The 18,161-nt window shown below is 36.2% G+C and overlaps 2 protein-coding genes across 8 annotated transcripts in view; one reads left to right on the top strand and one right to left on the bottom strand.

The window, feature by feature from the left end:
• Positions 1–7,242, bottom strand: part of fhod3a (formin homology 2 domain containing 3a) — a 65,979-nt gene extending 58,737 nt beyond the window's left edge. For 6 of the 7 annotated variants that reach the window (XM_067411321.1, XM_067411323.1, XM_067411325.1 and 3 more), the window contains exon 1: positions 6,861–7,242. In XM_067411321.1, coding sequence (XP_067267422.1) covers positions 6,861–7,025 — 165 coding nt within the window. In that variant the 5' untranslated portion in view covers positions 7,026–7,242. The remainder of the gene's footprint in view (positions 1–6,860) is intronic. The other variant, XM_067411327.1, reaches the window with a different exon arrangement.
• An 8,187-nt stretch (positions 7,243–15,429) lies between these two features.
• LOC137037383 (uncharacterized) lies at positions 15,430–17,330 on the top strand. Its single transcript, XM_067411345.1, has 4 exons — positions 15,430–15,541; positions 15,651–15,983; positions 16,404–16,451; positions 17,034–17,330. Exons 1-4 carry the CDS (start codon positions 15,481–15,483, stop codon positions 17,204–17,206), a joined length of 615 nt encoding a protein of 204 aa, XP_067267446.1. The 5' UTR covers positions 15,430–15,480; the 3' UTR covers positions 17,207–17,330.
• The last annotated feature ends 831 nt before the right edge of the window (positions 17,331–18,161 follow it).

The raw sequence follows: 18,161 nt of genomic DNA, 5'->3' as shown, positions 1-18,161 counted from the left end.
TAACTTTATATCTTGCAATTCCGACTTTATATCTCACAATTCTGACTTTATAACTCGCAATTCCGGCTTTATATCTCGCAATTCTGACTTTATATCTCACAATTCTAACTTTATATCTTGCAATTCCGACTTTATATCTCACAATTCTGACTTTATAACTCGCAATTCCGGCTTTATATCTCGCAATTCCGACTTTATAACTCGCAATTCCGACTTTATAACTCACATTTCCGACTTTATAACTCGCAATTCCGGCTTTATATCTTGCAATTCCGACTTTATAACTCGCAATTCTGACTTTATAACTTGCAATTCCGGCTTTATATCTCGCAATTCCGACTTTATAACTCGCAATTCCAACTTTATAACTCACATTTCCGACTTTATAACTCCCAATTCTGACTTTATAACTCGCAATTCCGACTTTATAACTCACATTTCCGACTTTATAACTCCCAATTCCGACTATATAACTCGCAATTCTGACCTTATAACTTGCAATTCTGACTTTATATCTCACAATTCTGACTTTATATCTCGCAATTCCGACTTTATATCTCACAATTTTGACCTTATAACTTGCAATTCTGACTTTATATCTCGCAATTCTGACCTTATAACTTGCAATTCTGACTTTATATCTCACAATTCTGACTTAATATCTCGCAATTCCGACTTTATATCTCACAATTTTGACCTTATAACTTGCAATTCCGACTTTATATCTCGCAATTCTGACCTTATAACTTGCAATTCTGACTTTATATCTCGCAATTCCGACTTTATAACTCACAATTCCGACTTTATATCTCGCAATTCCGACTTTATAACTTGCAATTCCGACTTTATAAATCACAATTCTGACTTTATAATTCGCAATTCCGACTTTATAACTCGCAATTCCGACTTTATAATTCGCAATTGCGACTTTATAACTCGCAATTCCGACTTTATAACTCGCAATTCTGACTTTTATATCTCGCAATTCCGACTTTATAACTCACAATTCCGACTTTATATCTCGCAATTCCGACTTTCAAAATCAGTACAATGTATAATGTTAATTATCATCAGCTCATATGTAGTATGTGTAAAGGCACAGAGCATTTTAACTAACATTTTAACACTAACACAGCGTGTTTCTGGTTTATCTGAAGCTGAGAGAGAAGGAGTGCTGACGTTCATTGGGTTTGGCTTCTCCGAGGTCGTAACACCTGCGTCTCCATCGAGTCTGAACTCAGCCAAACCCTAATCAAACACTCGCTTTCCAGCTCAAGACTTCAGCTGTGATTTAGGGTCAACAAACTCATCACATCCAAGAATGTGTCGCGCAACTGGCTGACGGACGGACAAACGGATGAATCATACACTACACCTGCTGAAAGAAGAGAGACGGCATGAGTGAGATCTGCCTGTTTCTATGTACAATCAATAGTAATATGAAGCACCATTAAATCAATGATCAAATGATGCTTTGAGAGGATCTACAGCAAACCATAGATCAGAGGAAACATCTAGAACTGACAGCACACTGATGAGTCAGATGCAAAGTTTAATCAACCGATCACTACAACACAAACAAACACTCCACCTGCTAACAACCGCATCTCTCTCTTTCACACACACACACACACACACACACACACACAGACACACACACACTGATCTAAGCTCTTAAATGTGGACTAGAGCTACATGATTATTGATAAATTGAGAATCATGATTTTGTTTGTTTAAAAACAGAGATCAAGATTCTCTCATGATTCTGAATAGACAACTAAACAAAAATAACATGTAATTTACTAGAGGTTCTGACAAAATGTTAATTGCTGCAGTTTGCAATTTGATTTTTTTAATCTCTTGATTGATTGATTCAATGACTCACTCATTAAGACCTGACTTGTTTCATAACTGAAAGAATCATCGCTTTTGAAAAAATCTCTTGAGTGAATGATTCAATGACTCACTCATTAAGACCTGACTTGTTTCATAACTGAAAGAATCATCGCTTTTGAAAAAATCTCTTGAGTGAATGATTCAATGACTCACTCATTAAGACCTGACTTGTTTCATAACTGAAAGAATCATCGCTTTTGAACAAATCTCTTGAGTGAATGATTCAATGACTCACTCATTAAAACCTGACTTGTTTCATAACTGAAAGAATCATCGCTTTTGAACAAATCTCTTGAGTGAATGATTCAATGACTCACTCATTAAGACTTGACTTGTTTCATAACTGGATGAATGAGCGTTTTTGAACAAATCTTTTGAGTGAATGATTCAATGACAAAATTATGTAATTGATACGATCTTTATTTGAAGTTACTTTCAAAAGGTCATTTTGATCGCTACCATAGACATCAGTGTTTATATTCAAACTATAAACTTTTATCTCAGTACTTCTGTGTTAATATGAATTATTATAAGTCAGAAATAATGATACTGTGTGTTTGAAAAGACTGTTTGTGGAGCTGTTTCATACCTAAACATGACAACAGCTCTCTCTCTGGATCAGAACACAGATCTGAATGTTCGCTGTGATCAGACTTGTCAAAGGTTTAATAGACATAGAGCTGAATCGCTGTTGGATAAATCTGGAATATCACATAAAACATTTGCAAATAAAGCAGTGTTTCCATCCCATGTGTTCAAGAGAACATAACTGTGACACTTCCTGGGAAACTGACACAAAATATCAGTAATAAAAATGGAAGTTGCTGCAGTCGGGGAAGAAACTGCTCTTTTCTCCTCCATCATAAATGGGATCTTTTGAAGTTTCCTATGTTTAATTACGTTTGTTCAGTATTGCTAAATATGTTTTTCAGTCAAGCCAAATTTATATATAACAATTACATTTAGTTATTATGAATATATAAATAATAATGCTTATTATTAACATATAAATATAAATGTTACAGAAATAACAGATTTTTTAATGCAGACAAATCTGAGCAGCGTTTTGAGACACTGTTGAGATGTAAGACTTTCCCTCAGGAAATACTATACTACAGAGATCTCAGTGGTGATTTGTCTTTCCGTTGGGAAGCACGTGGCGTTAGGGTTAAGTGTTCTGCGCTGCAGTAAAGGACAGTCGGACAGTCGCTGGAACTTCACTAACTACCACTTACACTGTGGATGAGATTCAGCCCATCTATTTATAACCCAGAATGTGAGACAGACGCTGGAGTCCATGCAGAAGATTTTGGACTGGAGTTCAGCTCTCCGTATTACAGGAATGAGCTTCACTGGGCTCCATGGAAACATATTTAGTCATATTTATCATCAATGAATCCAATTGAATATTGATTCTTTCACAGCTAGACATTTTAACCATGTTCATACTTTTCAACTAAATAAATGTCATTGTTTTCACAGTAAACACATTTATGCTGATTCTAAGCAATTTGAATAAATGCATTTTGAAAATATGATTATTTAAATACAATTAAATAGATGCAAATAGTTAATAATGATAAACTATGCCTTGATTTTTAAGTGCGGACAAATATGCATCACATTAAGTTTATTAGTTTATGTTTAAACTGCGTGACACAAATGGATGGAAATTTTATATGCAAATAAATAAATCTTAAATTTAGGCCTAATTATTTTTATTTTAAAAATTTAATATTTATGTAATATTTAATACTTTAATATTTACAGCGCTACACTCTTACTGACTGAGAGTGTTGATAACAGGTAATAATAAGTAGGAAAAAGAAGAATTTGGGTGTTTTGAGGAAAGACCTCAAAATATTTTGAGGCAGATACATCATCATCATCATCATCACGTGTGTTTGTGAGTATGCGTAATTTGATGGGAACCCGCTGCGGCAATCTGGGAGCAGCCCTGACCTCTATTTTATTTCACAGATTCGACCGAAACCGCCAATTACTGCCCATGACTTTCCCTCCAATGACAGACTGACACAGAAAAACACAATGTCACAAAGAAAACAGAGAGAAACCAGAAGTAGATACACACATCTATCAAACTAATGAAGAAAAACACATGATTTAAATCCGTGTTTACAATCCAGTACTGCCAAATTTAATATAAAAATGTGTGATTTCAACAGCCGAAACAGAATGTATAATAATATTCATAAACAATGACATTATATTAGCATGCTGTTGACCCAGTTTTGCTGTATTGCCTTTTATTTACATTTGTTTAAGCTGGTCTTTTGTTTCTGCGTGTTCTTTGTCATTATGAATAAAAAGACTGTGTTTCGCATCCAGCAGCGTTACCATCACTGATGCACAGATGAGATCTGACAAACATGCAAAGTCATGTAAATATGGCCTGGGAAACACTGTAAGGCACACAAACATTGTAGTGCATTTAGTGTGAAATAAAAGACGTAACTGAGCTCATCTGAGCACAAGATCCCCAGAGAACATGTGATTAAAGAGTGTTTCCATCTGCAGTATTTACTGATCAGACACACTACATGATGAAGTGCACTATAATCTCTGTGTGTGACATTAAATGTCCTTTAAGACCTAATAATCTGTGGCTTTAACCCTTTACATCCACAAACGCTCAACATCTTGATGTGCTGAAAAATGTTTTGTGCACAAACACTATAAAACATGAATTTCTAAGGACTGTAAATGATCAAATCTCCTGCAGTCCTTCTGTCTCTCTGCTGTCAAATCTGCGCTGATATTTATTAGGGATGCACGATATATCAGCCACCATATCCGTATCGGCCAGTATATGTTCATTTTTAATGTTATCATTATCGGCCAGATTTTTGACCGATATATTAAAGCTGATAAATACTGGATTATTTCCTTGAGATGCACACTATTCACCATTATGGTTTTGAATTGCTTGAAATATGATTGAAATCACTTTAAAAATGAAAATACAGTTCGGTAAAATATACAGCACAAGTCTGTCATGTAAAGTACATAAAATTATAATGAGAACATTATAATTGTGTGTTTGGGACATGGCTTTTAATGGTGAAACTTTTATCGGCTTTCAAACATAAAGAATTATTGGTTATCGGCCAATATATGTTCATTTTTAATGTTATTGTTAATGACCTGATAAGAAAATTTGGCCGATATATATATTAAAGCCAATAAATGATTATTTCCTTCAAATGCACACTGTTCACCATGACGGTTTTGAAGGGCTTGAAATATGATTGAAATCACTTCAAAAAGGAAAATACAGTTAAGTTCAACATGTGCAGTGCAAGTCTGTCATATAGGCTACATAATATTATAATTAAAACATTATAATTGTGTGTTTGGGACAGTTTTTAATGGTGAGACTTTTGTTTTTGTAATCAGGCTCTCAAAAATTATATAAAAATTTTGATTTAGATGGCCAATATATCGGTTATCGGCCTTCAAATATAAAGAATTATCTGTTATCGGCCGATATTTCTTAATTTTTAATGTTATTGTTATCGGCCTGATAAGAAAATTTGGCCAATATATTAAAGCTAATAAATACTGGATTATTTCCTTCAGATGCACACTGTCCACCATGATGGTTTTAAATTGCTTGAAATATGATTGAAATCACTTCAAAAAGGAAAATAATGTCATATTGGCTACATAATATTATAATGAGAACATTATAATTGTGTGTTTGGGACATGGCTTTTAAAGGTGAGACATTTGTTTTTGTAATTAGGCTCTCAAAAAATATATAAAAATCTGGATTTAGATTTATCAGCAAATATATTGGTTATCGGCCTTCAAATATAAAGAATTATCGGTTATCAGTATCTACCGATATTTGTTCATTTTTAATGTTATCATTAAAGAAAATTTGGCTGATATATATGAAAGCCAATAAATACTGGATTATTTCCTTCAGATGCACACTGTTCACCATGATGGTTTTGAATTGCTTGAAATATGATTGAAATCACTTTAAAAAGGAAAATAATGTCATATCGGCTACATAATATTATAATGAGAACATTATAATTGTGTGTTTGGGACATGGCTTTTAATCGTGAGATGTTTGTTTTTGTAATCAGGCTCTCCAAAATTACATAAAAATTTGGATTTAGATTTATCGGCCAATATATCGGTTATCGGTTATAAAGAATTATTGGTTATTAAATTTTCATATCGGTGCATCCCCAATTTTTATCATAACAATAACTTTGATATTGTTAGTAATATTTCAGGTTTATTTGATTCTCCAGACATTATTTATTATAAAAAATCATGAGTAACAATTATGATCTTCAGGTTTATTTGTTCATCTCTCATTATGTTTTAAAACTACAGAGATCTGATCATAGAACTAAGCATTTAAATATCAACTTACTAAGACATATTATTGGAAGATATTGATACTTATATGCATGGTATAAAGATCTCTTTGATTTACATTACAAGCTTCAGAATGACATAAATATCAGTATCTGCACCAGATGGCATATTTTTGAGTCTCTGAATAAATTTTAGCTGTTTTTTTTTTTTTATATATATATATATATATATATGAGCCATAATGCATCAAATATGATACAAAACATAAATCGTATATTTTATATTTTTTATATTGTGTGTATAAAACTGACTAATATCTCACATGTTGCTCATAAACACAGTCTGTCTGTCAGAGTGAATGAATGAGCGGCTCTAAAAGCGGCTCAGAGCCGCACCTGTCGCGCTTTAAAATGACCATCACAAATCAAACTCATTCAACTGAGCCTTTACATTCTGAAACATCATATTAAAGAACACTAAAAATTATTCTAAATAGGCTATAAGTTTATTAGACACTTTATTAAAAACATATATTAGTACTGTGAGTAAATAAACATCAATAAAGTATATTTTAGTGAACTGATAAGTTTCTGCGGCAGTCTGACCTTGTGAGGAGCTTTGAGGAGTCTGTGCACTCCTGCGATCTGATTGATGAGAGGAATATCTTCTCTGAAGGTGTAGTGAGGAGGTCTGGTCGGTTCCGGAAAATTGGTGCTGTTGAACGGATCGGTGTCGTCTAAAAACTGAACCCGGCACACAAACGAAGACATGATGCATCCATGCACGGGCCGCCGTAACTATCTCGGCCGTTTCCAAGCGCGTCGGTAACGACAACAACGCAGACCTTCGGCGGATCCGCAGAAATAAGACAGACCGGAGAATGCAGAAGCTGCGCGCGCCCGTTACTGTGCTGTGCTGAGCGCGAGTGTCCGTCCGTGTCACGGGCGCGTGAAGGTGCGGGACAGCCGGACGCCCCCCGCGGATTAAGCGCTTTAACAGCGGGACCCGGTGACCGCTAGAGGTGAAACAGCGACCTCTGGCGGACAGAGAGAAGAATACATCTGTTCCTCAGGGCTCATTTACCATAGTAACCACAGGAGACAACACGGGCTGAGATTTAACCCTGACGCGGGGTTCCGGTCATTTTCGCCGGAGAGGGTTTTCTTATTGATAGATAATGTTATCGCATTGGACTAAAACTTACCGACTTTGTGCACACAAGGGTGTACTGCGAAAAACAAAAATCATACTTTTTGTTCTTTTTTTGCAGACCTTTACTCTAATCCATAATTTAATCTAAATCCATAAAAATACGACACTACTGTATTAATTTGAAGAGATTTTCCGTACTTATTTTTTACAGGTGTTTTACCTGTATTTTAAATGTTACATTGCATTGTGTTTTAGATTTAATAGAAATGTCCGTAAAGTTAATGGATAATGTCCTGGTAATGAGTTGCCAGTGGGTTATGCTACCTTCACATGCTCTCAGAATTATCACAAATAGTAAAATTTGCACATGAACGCACCTCCATTTCGTCATGATTTCCAAATTTCCGATAGCACGTGAAAGCTGAACGTCTGATGCATATGGGACACTTATCTGGAAACACTTCAGGAGTTTTGAAGTCGTCATCTTGTTGGTTGGATTCTACTGTAAACAAATGCAGTGACATGAAGCCAAACCCCCTCATGGAAAAAGAATGCTGTCGTGCTTACAACTTTGACAATAAACACTTACCAGGATCAACTAAACGGCAGAGTTGCCAGGTTTTCACAAAAAAACCTGCCCAATTGCTACTCAAAATTAATCGCTTTTCAGTGGGTGTCCCACGGGTGTGTCTCATACGTTCTGAAAAGTGAAGCTGCGGGCTCTTTGATCGCCCCCTGGTGGCTGGATGCAGTACAGGTCATAAACCCAGCCCTCTCAATGCAGTCGAATGAGACTTTAGTGAAAACTTAAAAATAAAGTCTGCTTCAAATAAAACTTTCTGAAAGATGGCTTTGGTCATTTAAGGTAGTTGTTGTCACGCTGATATATATTCAATTGTTCGTTTTTTTGATGATTTAGATTTTAGCTAGCAATTTGATGCTATAAAAACGGGGCGTGTCGTCATGATTCGAAGTTGATTGACAGCTTGTCTGAGGACTGTCGGAGCTTCGAGAGGAGATTGAAGATGTATTAACTAACTGTTAATTTTCGATTTCTTTGTTATTTAACACCAACAAAATGAGTTGTTCAGCAGTAAACTGTACTAACCGACCTACAGGATCTGACGGATCACTGAACTTTTTTTCTGTAACATCAAATGTGGGTGTTATAAGCTAATTAATAAATGTTATTAGTTAAGATAACACACCTAATGTTAACAATGTTGGGAAAAAGCAGGTGATCGTTATCTGGCAGTTACTTATTATTTTTATGGGTATAAAATAATAATTAGCAGGACAAAACTAATGATAGCTTACTCTAATTACAGCAATCGATCTCCTGTAACTTTAGTTGAACTTGATTTAAAATGGCAGGACCATTTCTGACGATTTAGAGTTGTTTCTAGTGGCATATTATATTGATTTTATCTACTGAATTTGCTCTAGAAACAGAATAGCCTATTATTTTATAGGTAGACTTTTAAATTGTGTATAATTTTTATAGTCTATTTAAAATACATGAATGATGACGCAGTCGTCTGGGCGGAAGTTTGATATCGCGACTCCGCCTCCGGCTCAACTGACGATTCCTTCTGCGCATGCCCAGGCTCCAAGCCTTTTTTTTTTTTTTTTTTGACGTATTGCATAACGTGTCAGCGCCCATTCATCGGCCCATTTTGGCTTCAGTTCAATACAATGGAAGGAAGCGGCGTCGCGTCGTCCATCTTTTTTACAGTCTATGGTGTCCCACAGTAAAAATTGCATTTTGGGGGGTAAAATCCGTGTTTCTGGAGGGGCTCCTCAGGTAAAAGTCGCATTCCTGGGGCTAGATATGATGTTATTTGGGGTCGCTTCAACCAATTCAAAAAATAAACAGTGTAAAAGTAGCCAAACTCCGCGGGAAAACCACAGACTTGGCAACACTGCTAAACGCTAGATTTGTGAAGTTTGCGTCTCCATCTTTTTTTCTCTTTTTCTTTCACTTTGCACAGGTTTTGTATTTATTTTTGGAACTGATTGATCATACACTGCAAAAAATGATGTTCTTCTTCAGTATTTCTGTCATGTTTCCCAGTACAAACATGTAAACAGTCTTAAATCAATATAGGCTAAATTTACTGGAGAAGTGAAACTAATTAATTACACTATTAAGTTTTGTTTACTAAAAATGGATAAAAGTGTGTGTGAGTTTATGCTTAAAACAAGAACAAATATCTGCCAACTGGGTCAGAAAAAACTCACTTTTCCTTGGAAATATAAGTTTATTTTTCAGATTCCGTTGGCAGATTTTTGTTCTTATTTTAAGCATAAACTCAATTCATTTCAATGTTGTGTTAACATCTTCATTTTGCTTTTCAAGTAAATCGATGTCTATTGATTTAAGCATTTTTTTATATTTTTAATGGAAAACAAGACAAAAACACTAAGAAAATGTTTTTTTTTTTTTTTTGCATGTGTGAACATGTGAATGTGTTGTTATATTATTGACATATTCTCTTCAAATCTCAGAGGGACTTTGGGTTTGTTAAAGTTTGGGAATCCCTAAACAAGTCATTAATCAACACTAAAATCTTATTGAAGTGCTTTAAAGTACAAGAATTCACCTCTTTTGGTTGATCTGGTTGTTGTGAGATACAGACAGCAGAGGGCAGCAGAGTGTCACGAAACTCAGAAGACATCGATATATTATAACGATAACTTACACCAGAACATTTTTATTTACTTTTATTTAGTAACTTTACTCATTTTTGCAACACAAGATTTTATCACTTTGATAAGAAAATCTTATTTTCCTGAAGAATTTTGACATGCTTTGACATAATTGATCAAGACTTGCTGGAACATCATATCTCTAGAGAACCCTAACATGTCTTCTAAGTAAAGAGAAATTGCTGAATTTAAGTTTCAGAGGTACTCATTTATGCTGTGCACTAAAGTCTGTAAATAGGATGCATGTTAAAATGAACACGAGTCATGTGTCTGGCTATATCTTTAGACTTTTTATATTGATTTAAGAGTAAATGTATGTGTATTCTGCGTCACATAAAGCTTGGTTTAATAATAATGTCAACAGTCGTCTTCAATGATAAATGTGTGTTGTTGCATGTTCTGATCAAATAAACAGCAGTAAAAATGAAATTATGTGCAGATTTTGTCAGAAAACCTGATCATTACCAATGCTAAACTTCATCATAGCTGCAAAAATGTACACTTTCATGGGAAAATGATATGCACAAAAGGATTTCACATCAATGACGTGCAAAGCACCATCAATTTCTTGACTGACTGCATTTATGCAGCTAAAACCACAAAAATATGGGGTGAGGATGATAATCTTGATGACTCTGGAAGGGCAAGAGAACAATATTCCAGTCTGCATACAGAAGAAGAGTTTGGACACAGAGTTGTGTCGTATTCTCTGATAGGAAGATCCTGATCTTGGTAATGTTGTATAAGGCAGATTTGCAGGACCGGACTGATCTATCAATGTGCTCTGTGAAGTTTGACTAATCATCAATCACAACTCCAAGGTTCCTGTTTTTCCTGGAAGGAGTTATGGCAGACGAACCTATGGAGAGGTTGTGATGAAGCGTTTGTTTGGCAGAGACCACAAGCAGTTCTGTCTTTGAGAGGTTTAGCTGAAGGTGATGGTCCTTCATCCAGCCAGAAATGTCTGTCAGGGAGGCTGAGATGTGAGGAACCACCATTGGATCATCTGGTTGGACTGAGAAGTAGAGTTGAGTGTCAGAAGATCCCAGTGTTGAGATGTAGATGGAGAAGAGAAGCGGTCCCAGCACCGAGCCCTGAGGAACCCCAGTAGAGAGATGATGTGAATTAGAAACCTCACCCCTCCTGAAGAACCTACTGAGAGGAAAGACTTGAACCACTGGAGGGCGTTCAAGAGGACTAAGAAGCAGGGAAAGATATTTATTTAGTTACACATGTAATTTTTTTGAATTCTTGCCTGAACTAATGTAGAAATTACATTTGTTTTTCCATAGTATCTCACCACAGGATCAAAACAAAACCAAATGATGAAGCTGCAGAAGCTTTGCTGAAGAAAGGAAGTGAAGCTCTTTGTGGTTTAGTGTCTCTGCAGTGCATTTAAACCTGCAGTTTGATCAAAGCTGTTACGAACGAAAGACAATGGAGAAGATCTTGTTCTTTTGTGTTTTTTTGTGCAGGATTCTTCAGATCACTTCTAGCGGTAAATTTATTCGACTTTACAATTTCACATCATTGACCTTTTTATCCTTAAACATAATCAATGTTTTTATCTAAATCAATCAGAATCAGTTTATGATTTTTTCCCCCAGATGTTTCAGGACATAATGTGACTCTGTTAAGATTCCAGCTGAACGGAAACATCAGTCTGAAGTGCAACATGATCCCCAATTTAGACATCATAACCTGGTATCATCAGGATCCTGATTCTGGACAACTAAAGTTACTGGTGTCTGTCAACGGCGACATATCGGAAAGCCATCAAATCGATCGTCAGAGACAGAGGCACATAGCAATGGACAAAATCTCTCTAGGTATTAAAAATCTAACAGAGTCAGATTCGGGTCTTTATTTCTGTGGAAGAAGTTTCAGACATTCACCGATATACTTTGACAAACCCATCAGACTACAGCTCGAGGGTTAGTACTGCTGACTTTTCTCATCTTCATAATGTTTTTAATGCTGAGACTGATGAGAATTATTTTACTGCTTCTCAATTTATTTCATTCATCACTAGAACTACACACTTTTTTAATGGCAATGCCATTGAAGAACCATTTTTGTTTCCACAAAGAACCTTCTAGTGATCAGTTCTTAAAGGAAGCATGTTTTCATAGTGTGAAGAACATTTATATCCTCTATAGAACCATTTTCCACTATAAAGAACCTTTTGCACAATAGAAAGATTCTGTGGATATTAAAGCTTCTTATTTTGTGTTTGTGCTCCAGAAATGAATTATTCCTCAAATCATGTGTGTTTTTGAGAAGTTTGCTGCTATAATAATTTTGAAATCATATATTTAAAATATTTCCAGACAAGCTTACAGACAGAGAGGACAAAGTTCATTCTGTCACAGAACCGCCTCAGGATGTTGAGATCACAGGTGAGAGTGGAAATCAAGTTATAAGTTATGCCAATTTTAATAATGTAGAACTTTTTTGTCCAATGGACACATTTCTGTGGATGATAAAGGTTCTTCATTGAACCATCAAAGTGAAATAAAAACCTTAATTTTAAGTATTGTAACTGTTCATAGTTACTGAGCAACATAACTATACTCACATTATTACAGAATGTGTATTTACTGCCATTTTATCAGTTTCAACCTGTCAGAATTAGTGTCTGATCTGTCTGTGTTTCTTTATTAATTAGTTTATGAATGTTTTGTGTCTCTATAGATGGAGTGACGGGGCGTGTGCTGATATTCAGTGGTGTTGGACTCGCTGTGTTTGTGTTTTTTCTGGCTACAGTCGTCACAGGAGGAATCATTCACTATAACGGCTGGAGGAAAGGATGGGCCGCAGCCAAACGTGCTGGTCTGACTGATCAAAAATCAGCTAAATGACACATTTGTCTGCTTTATTTTACACTCTATCCCAATAATCAGCATTTTTTTATGTACAAACATTCTTAAATTATGATAAATTCACTGGAGGAGCAAAATGACTTCATTTATTAAAGGGTTAGTTCACCCAAAAGTGAGATTTCTGTCATTAATTACTCTCCCTCTGTGCAAAAACAAAACAGAAATAATGACTTTATTCTGCAATCTCTTCGCTGTCATTCTCATACACTGTTTATGTTGTAGACTCAGTGCAGCGCTTCCGTGTTCAACATCAGAACACTGTCTCAGTATAGAGGATATGCTCTGACGTCACTTTCCCACTGAAACACGACCCTCAGCCGGACTGAGAGGCAAAAGAGCTGTTGCATGACTGGATTATATAGGGAAAACTGCGAAAATGAGAGTAAAACAAACGATTATCAGTTTAAACTAAAGGCTGGACTCAATGTGAGTCACCTAAACGAGTGTCGCATCTGTCTTTTCATGTGATTGAAATGCCTCATGCCTTGCATAAAAGGTTTATTCCTAAAGATGATGAACAAAATAAATTTGCATGATCTCAAAAGTGTGCACTGTGTGTTTATGAAGAAATGTTCAGCTATGAGTGAAACGCTCCGGCGGTCTGAAATTAGATCTCAGGCACCAGAACCAGCGCTGATACGGTGGAAACAGGAACAGACCGGTTGATTACACTTGAATTACTTTTAAATGTATAATTTTTACTTTGTTAATGTTTGTTACATGAGTTTAAATGTAGACAATATTGTATACATGTTAAAATATGCCTTACTCATCACCAATAAAGGCCAGTGTCATGTTTATCTGTGGTTGTGTGGAGTATTTCACAAAGGGTTAGAGGAAATTAAAAGTTAATATTTATCATACTATAAAACCTAATATTACTCAACGAAAAGTTATTATTAGTAAAATACTGTTTTTTAAATTTTAATGTTATATATTATTGATTTCACTGCTTTAAAATTTACTCATTATTTTTAAGTGTAAACAAGTTTTCAATCCAATAGGGTATGATTTTACCTCAAAATTCAACACATTGACAGTCTGAAAAGATGTACCTCAAATTTCTTGTCAAAGTTATTTGTACAGTCAATCGCAAAGCTCTTTCCTGTTTTGTGTGCTTTTCACAGCATTCATGCTGATAACTAGTAACTCAATGGGTGTAACCGCAGTATTTTCTTCACAATCACAGTGTTTTTTCCATATCACACGACATCAATAATTTAGTCAGATATTTGTTAGATCTTGAGAATGAATGCAAACTTGTTTGTTCACAATTAAACTCCACAGAGCAGCTTCTAATTTAGGGCTCCATGAAATCAATTTTATTTTTACATAAATTCTGTTTTCCATTTAGTTTTTTTGGGGGGGATTCTGTGTTTAATGATTTAATATACATTTACATAAACTAACAATTTAATCAAGTGTTAAAAATGTATTCAAATTAAAATATAACAATTAATACATGATTGTAAAGTATAGTAGGCCTGTCGAGTCCGACTGGTAACCCAAAGGTCGCTGGATGAGTAAATGCAGAGTTACTATATTTGGCTTTCACGTCACTTTCACTTTAACAAAGATGATGTTAAAACTGTTCCTACGCTTTCAGGGGAAAATGGGTTCACATAAATGACGTGCAAAGCAGAATCAATTTCCTGACTGACATAAAAATATAAGGTGAGGATGAGAAAAATCTTGCTGGCACAAGAAGGGCAAGAGAACAATATTCCAGTCTGCATACAGAAGAAGAGTTTGGACACAGAGTTGTGTCGTATTCTCTGATAGGAAGATCCTGATCTTGGTAATGTTGTATAAGGCAGATTTGCAGGACCGGACTGATCTATCAATGTGCTCTGTGAAGTTTGACTGATCATCAATCACAACTCCAAGGTTCCTGGCAGACGAACCTATGGAGAGGTTGTGATGAAGCGTTTGTTTGGCAGAGACCACAAGCAGTTCTGTCTTTGAGAGGTTTAGCTGAAGGTGATGGTCCTTCATCCAGCCAGAAATGTCTGTCAGGGAGGCTGAGATGTGAGGAACCACCATTGGATCATCTGGTTGGACTGAGAAGTAGAGTTGAGTGTCAGAAGATCCCAGTGTTGAGATGTAGATGGAGAAGAGAAGCGGTCCCAGCACCGAGCCCTGAGGAACCTCAGTAGAGAGATAATGTGAATTAGAAACCTCACCCCTCCTGAAGAACCTACTGAGAGGAAAGACTTGAACCACTGGAGGGCGTTCAAGAGGACTAAGAAGCAGGGAAAGATATTTATTAAGTTACACATGTAATTTTTTTCTATTCTTGCCTGAACTAATGTAGAAATTACATTTGTTTTTCCATAGTATCTCACCACAGGATCGAAACAAAACCAAATGATGAAGCTGCAGAAGCTTTGCTGAAGAAAGGAAGTGAAGCTCTTTGTGGTTTAGTGTCTCTGCAGTGCATTTAAACCTGCAGTTTGATCAAAGCTGTTACGAACGAAAGACAATGGAGAAGATCTTGTTCTTTTGTGTTTTTTTGTGCAGGATTCTTCAGATCACTTCTAGCGGTAAATTTATTCGACTTTACAATTTCACATCATTGACCTTTTTATCCTTAAACATAATCAATGTTTTTATCTAAATCAATCAGAATCAGTTTATGATTTTTTCCCCCAGATGTTTCAGGACATAATGTGACTCTGTTAAGATTCCAGCTGAACGGAAACATCAGTCTGAAGTGCAGCGTGACCAGCAGACATGACATGACCTGGTATCATCAGGATCCTGATTCTGGACAACTAAAGATAATGGTGTGGTCGTACTACAGAAACCTAGCTTGGGGAGAAGATCCAGACATTCGTATCACAGTTAAATCAGATAGTGGGAGCAACACTGCATCTCTAGTTATTGAAAATCTAACAGAGTCAGATTCGGGTCTTTATTTCTGTGGAACAAGATCAGAGAATCAAGATAGGCACTTTCACAAACCCATCAGACTACATCTCCAGGGTTAGTACTGCTGACTTTTCAACTCTCTCAAAGCTTTATTTTTAATGCTGAGACTGATGAGAATTATTTTACTGCTTCTCAATTTATTTCATTCATCACTAGAACTACACATTTTTTCCCACGGCAATGCCATTGAAGAACCATTTTTGTTTCCACAAAGAACCTTCTAGTGATCAGTTCTTAAAGTAACTATTGTTTTATTAGTGTGAAGAACATTTATATCATCTATAGAACCATTTTCCACTATAAAGAACCTTTTGTGCAATAGAAAGATTCTGTGGATATTAAAGCTTCTTATTTTGTGTTTGTGCTCTGAATAATTTATTCCTCAAATCATGTTTGTTTTTGAGAAGTTTGCTGCTATAATAATATTGAAACTCTTTGTGTTTGATGATCATATATTTAAAATATTTTTGGCAGACCGAGTTCATTCTGTCACAGAAGCACCAGAAGATGTTGAGATCACAGGTGAGAGTGGAAATCGAGTTATAAGTTATACAATTTTTAACAATATAAAGAACTTTTTTTCACTATAAAAAACATTTTTTCCTGATATATCAGATATTTCTGTCAGACCACTATCGTCAAAGATTATTAATGATAAAAAATGCAAGCAATAATACAATGATAGTAATATGCAATAGTGATAGCAATTTAAGGTTGGCAGTATGGAACTGTTCTGGGCAAAACTCCCCGCAGCCATGCCTGGTCAGAGCAGGGAGCAGCGATACATTCCCCCAAAACAAACCATCCCCCAACCATAATAAAAGATGCAGCCTTAAGCGAGCATGATTAATACGGATGACTGCGAATTGCGCATAGCATCCTAAACGATCCAGCCGGAGGTGGTATGATTCTTGCAACAAGCATGTTGCTAAGCACATAACAACAAGCGTGTTGCCAATTGAGTATTGTGCACCTTGGCAGCAAGCATGCTGCCCAAACACGAATCAGCAATAGTAACAAGCATGTTACTGAGCCTGGATGAGCCTTTATTGGAACGAGCATGTTGTTGTAATTGGTTTATGAATGTTTTGTGTCTCTGTGTAGATGGGCTGACGATGCTAGAACGTGTGCTGATATTCAGTGGTGTTGGACTCGCTGCTTTTGTGTTTTTTCTGGCTACAGTCGTCACAGGACGAAACATTCACCATCACGGCTGGCAGAAAGGATGGGCCGCAGCCAAACGTGCTGGTCTGACTGATCAAAATTCACCTAAATGACACATTTGTGTGCTTTATTTTTGCTCTCATCCCAATAATCTGCATTTTTTATGTTACCACCAATGTGGCTCACCAGTGTGACTCAGATGTGGTTCTGGTGGCCAGATCTTCTGTTGTGGCAAAACTCTAGAGCAACATTAATACGTGCATATAAGCTGAGTTCAAGAGAAAGTATAAATACCATCTGTTTTATGACATAAAACTTGTTCAAATAAAATGTCTTCAATGTAAATGTGTTGTTGAGAGTTCTGATTAAATAAACAGCTGTAAAACTAAGAAATCACACATTTTGTACATTTTCTGACAGAAAACCATCAGAGCAATGCTAATGATGTCAGATCTGTTCTCACAGTTCTCACCAAAAATCACTTTGATCATGATAATCATGATTTCCTGACTGATCATGCAACTAAAACCACAAAAATATTAAGTGAAAATAAACCAACTATCACTGACAATAGAAAAGCATTATTCATCAGGGGCACTGAAGATCTTTGTGCTGTGTATGTTGGAGCGTATGTTATTGAGTTGTTGTTTACATGAAAGCAAGATCACACTCAGTTGCAACTGTACTAATACTGGCAAACCAGATTTCTCAAACGATCCAGTGCGTATGTGCGTTTGCACTCTGGAAAGCATCTAAGCGACTTTCTATATTCAACCTGCTTTTGCAGAGTTGAGCAATGGAGCCATTAACAGACATATCTGTTGATTTCTTAAACACAATGAAATCAGCCAGGGAGGGGCTGTCGTAAGGAGCATCAGTTCTGGGAACAGGTCCAGTTGGGTCCAGTATGGTGCAACAATGACCTGAGCCACTGCTGACTCCATAGGAGGAGATGGCGGGTGAGTTGTGACATGCAAAGGGAGCGTAGACCAACTTGATGGTTGATCTGTGCTACGGTTGACGTGCTTGCTGTACAGCAATGGTCAGAACCGGAACAGGGCAAGGAGT

The sequence above is a fragment of the Chanodichthys erythropterus genome, chromosome 15, assembly GCF_024489055.1.
Source record: "Chanodichthys erythropterus isolate Z2021 chromosome 15, ASM2448905v1, whole genome shotgun sequence".
Lineage (NCBI taxonomy): Eukaryota > Metazoa > Chordata > Actinopteri > Cypriniformes > Xenocyprididae > Chanodichthys > Chanodichthys erythropterus.
This window is presented reverse-complemented; position numbering and strand designations above follow the sequence as displayed.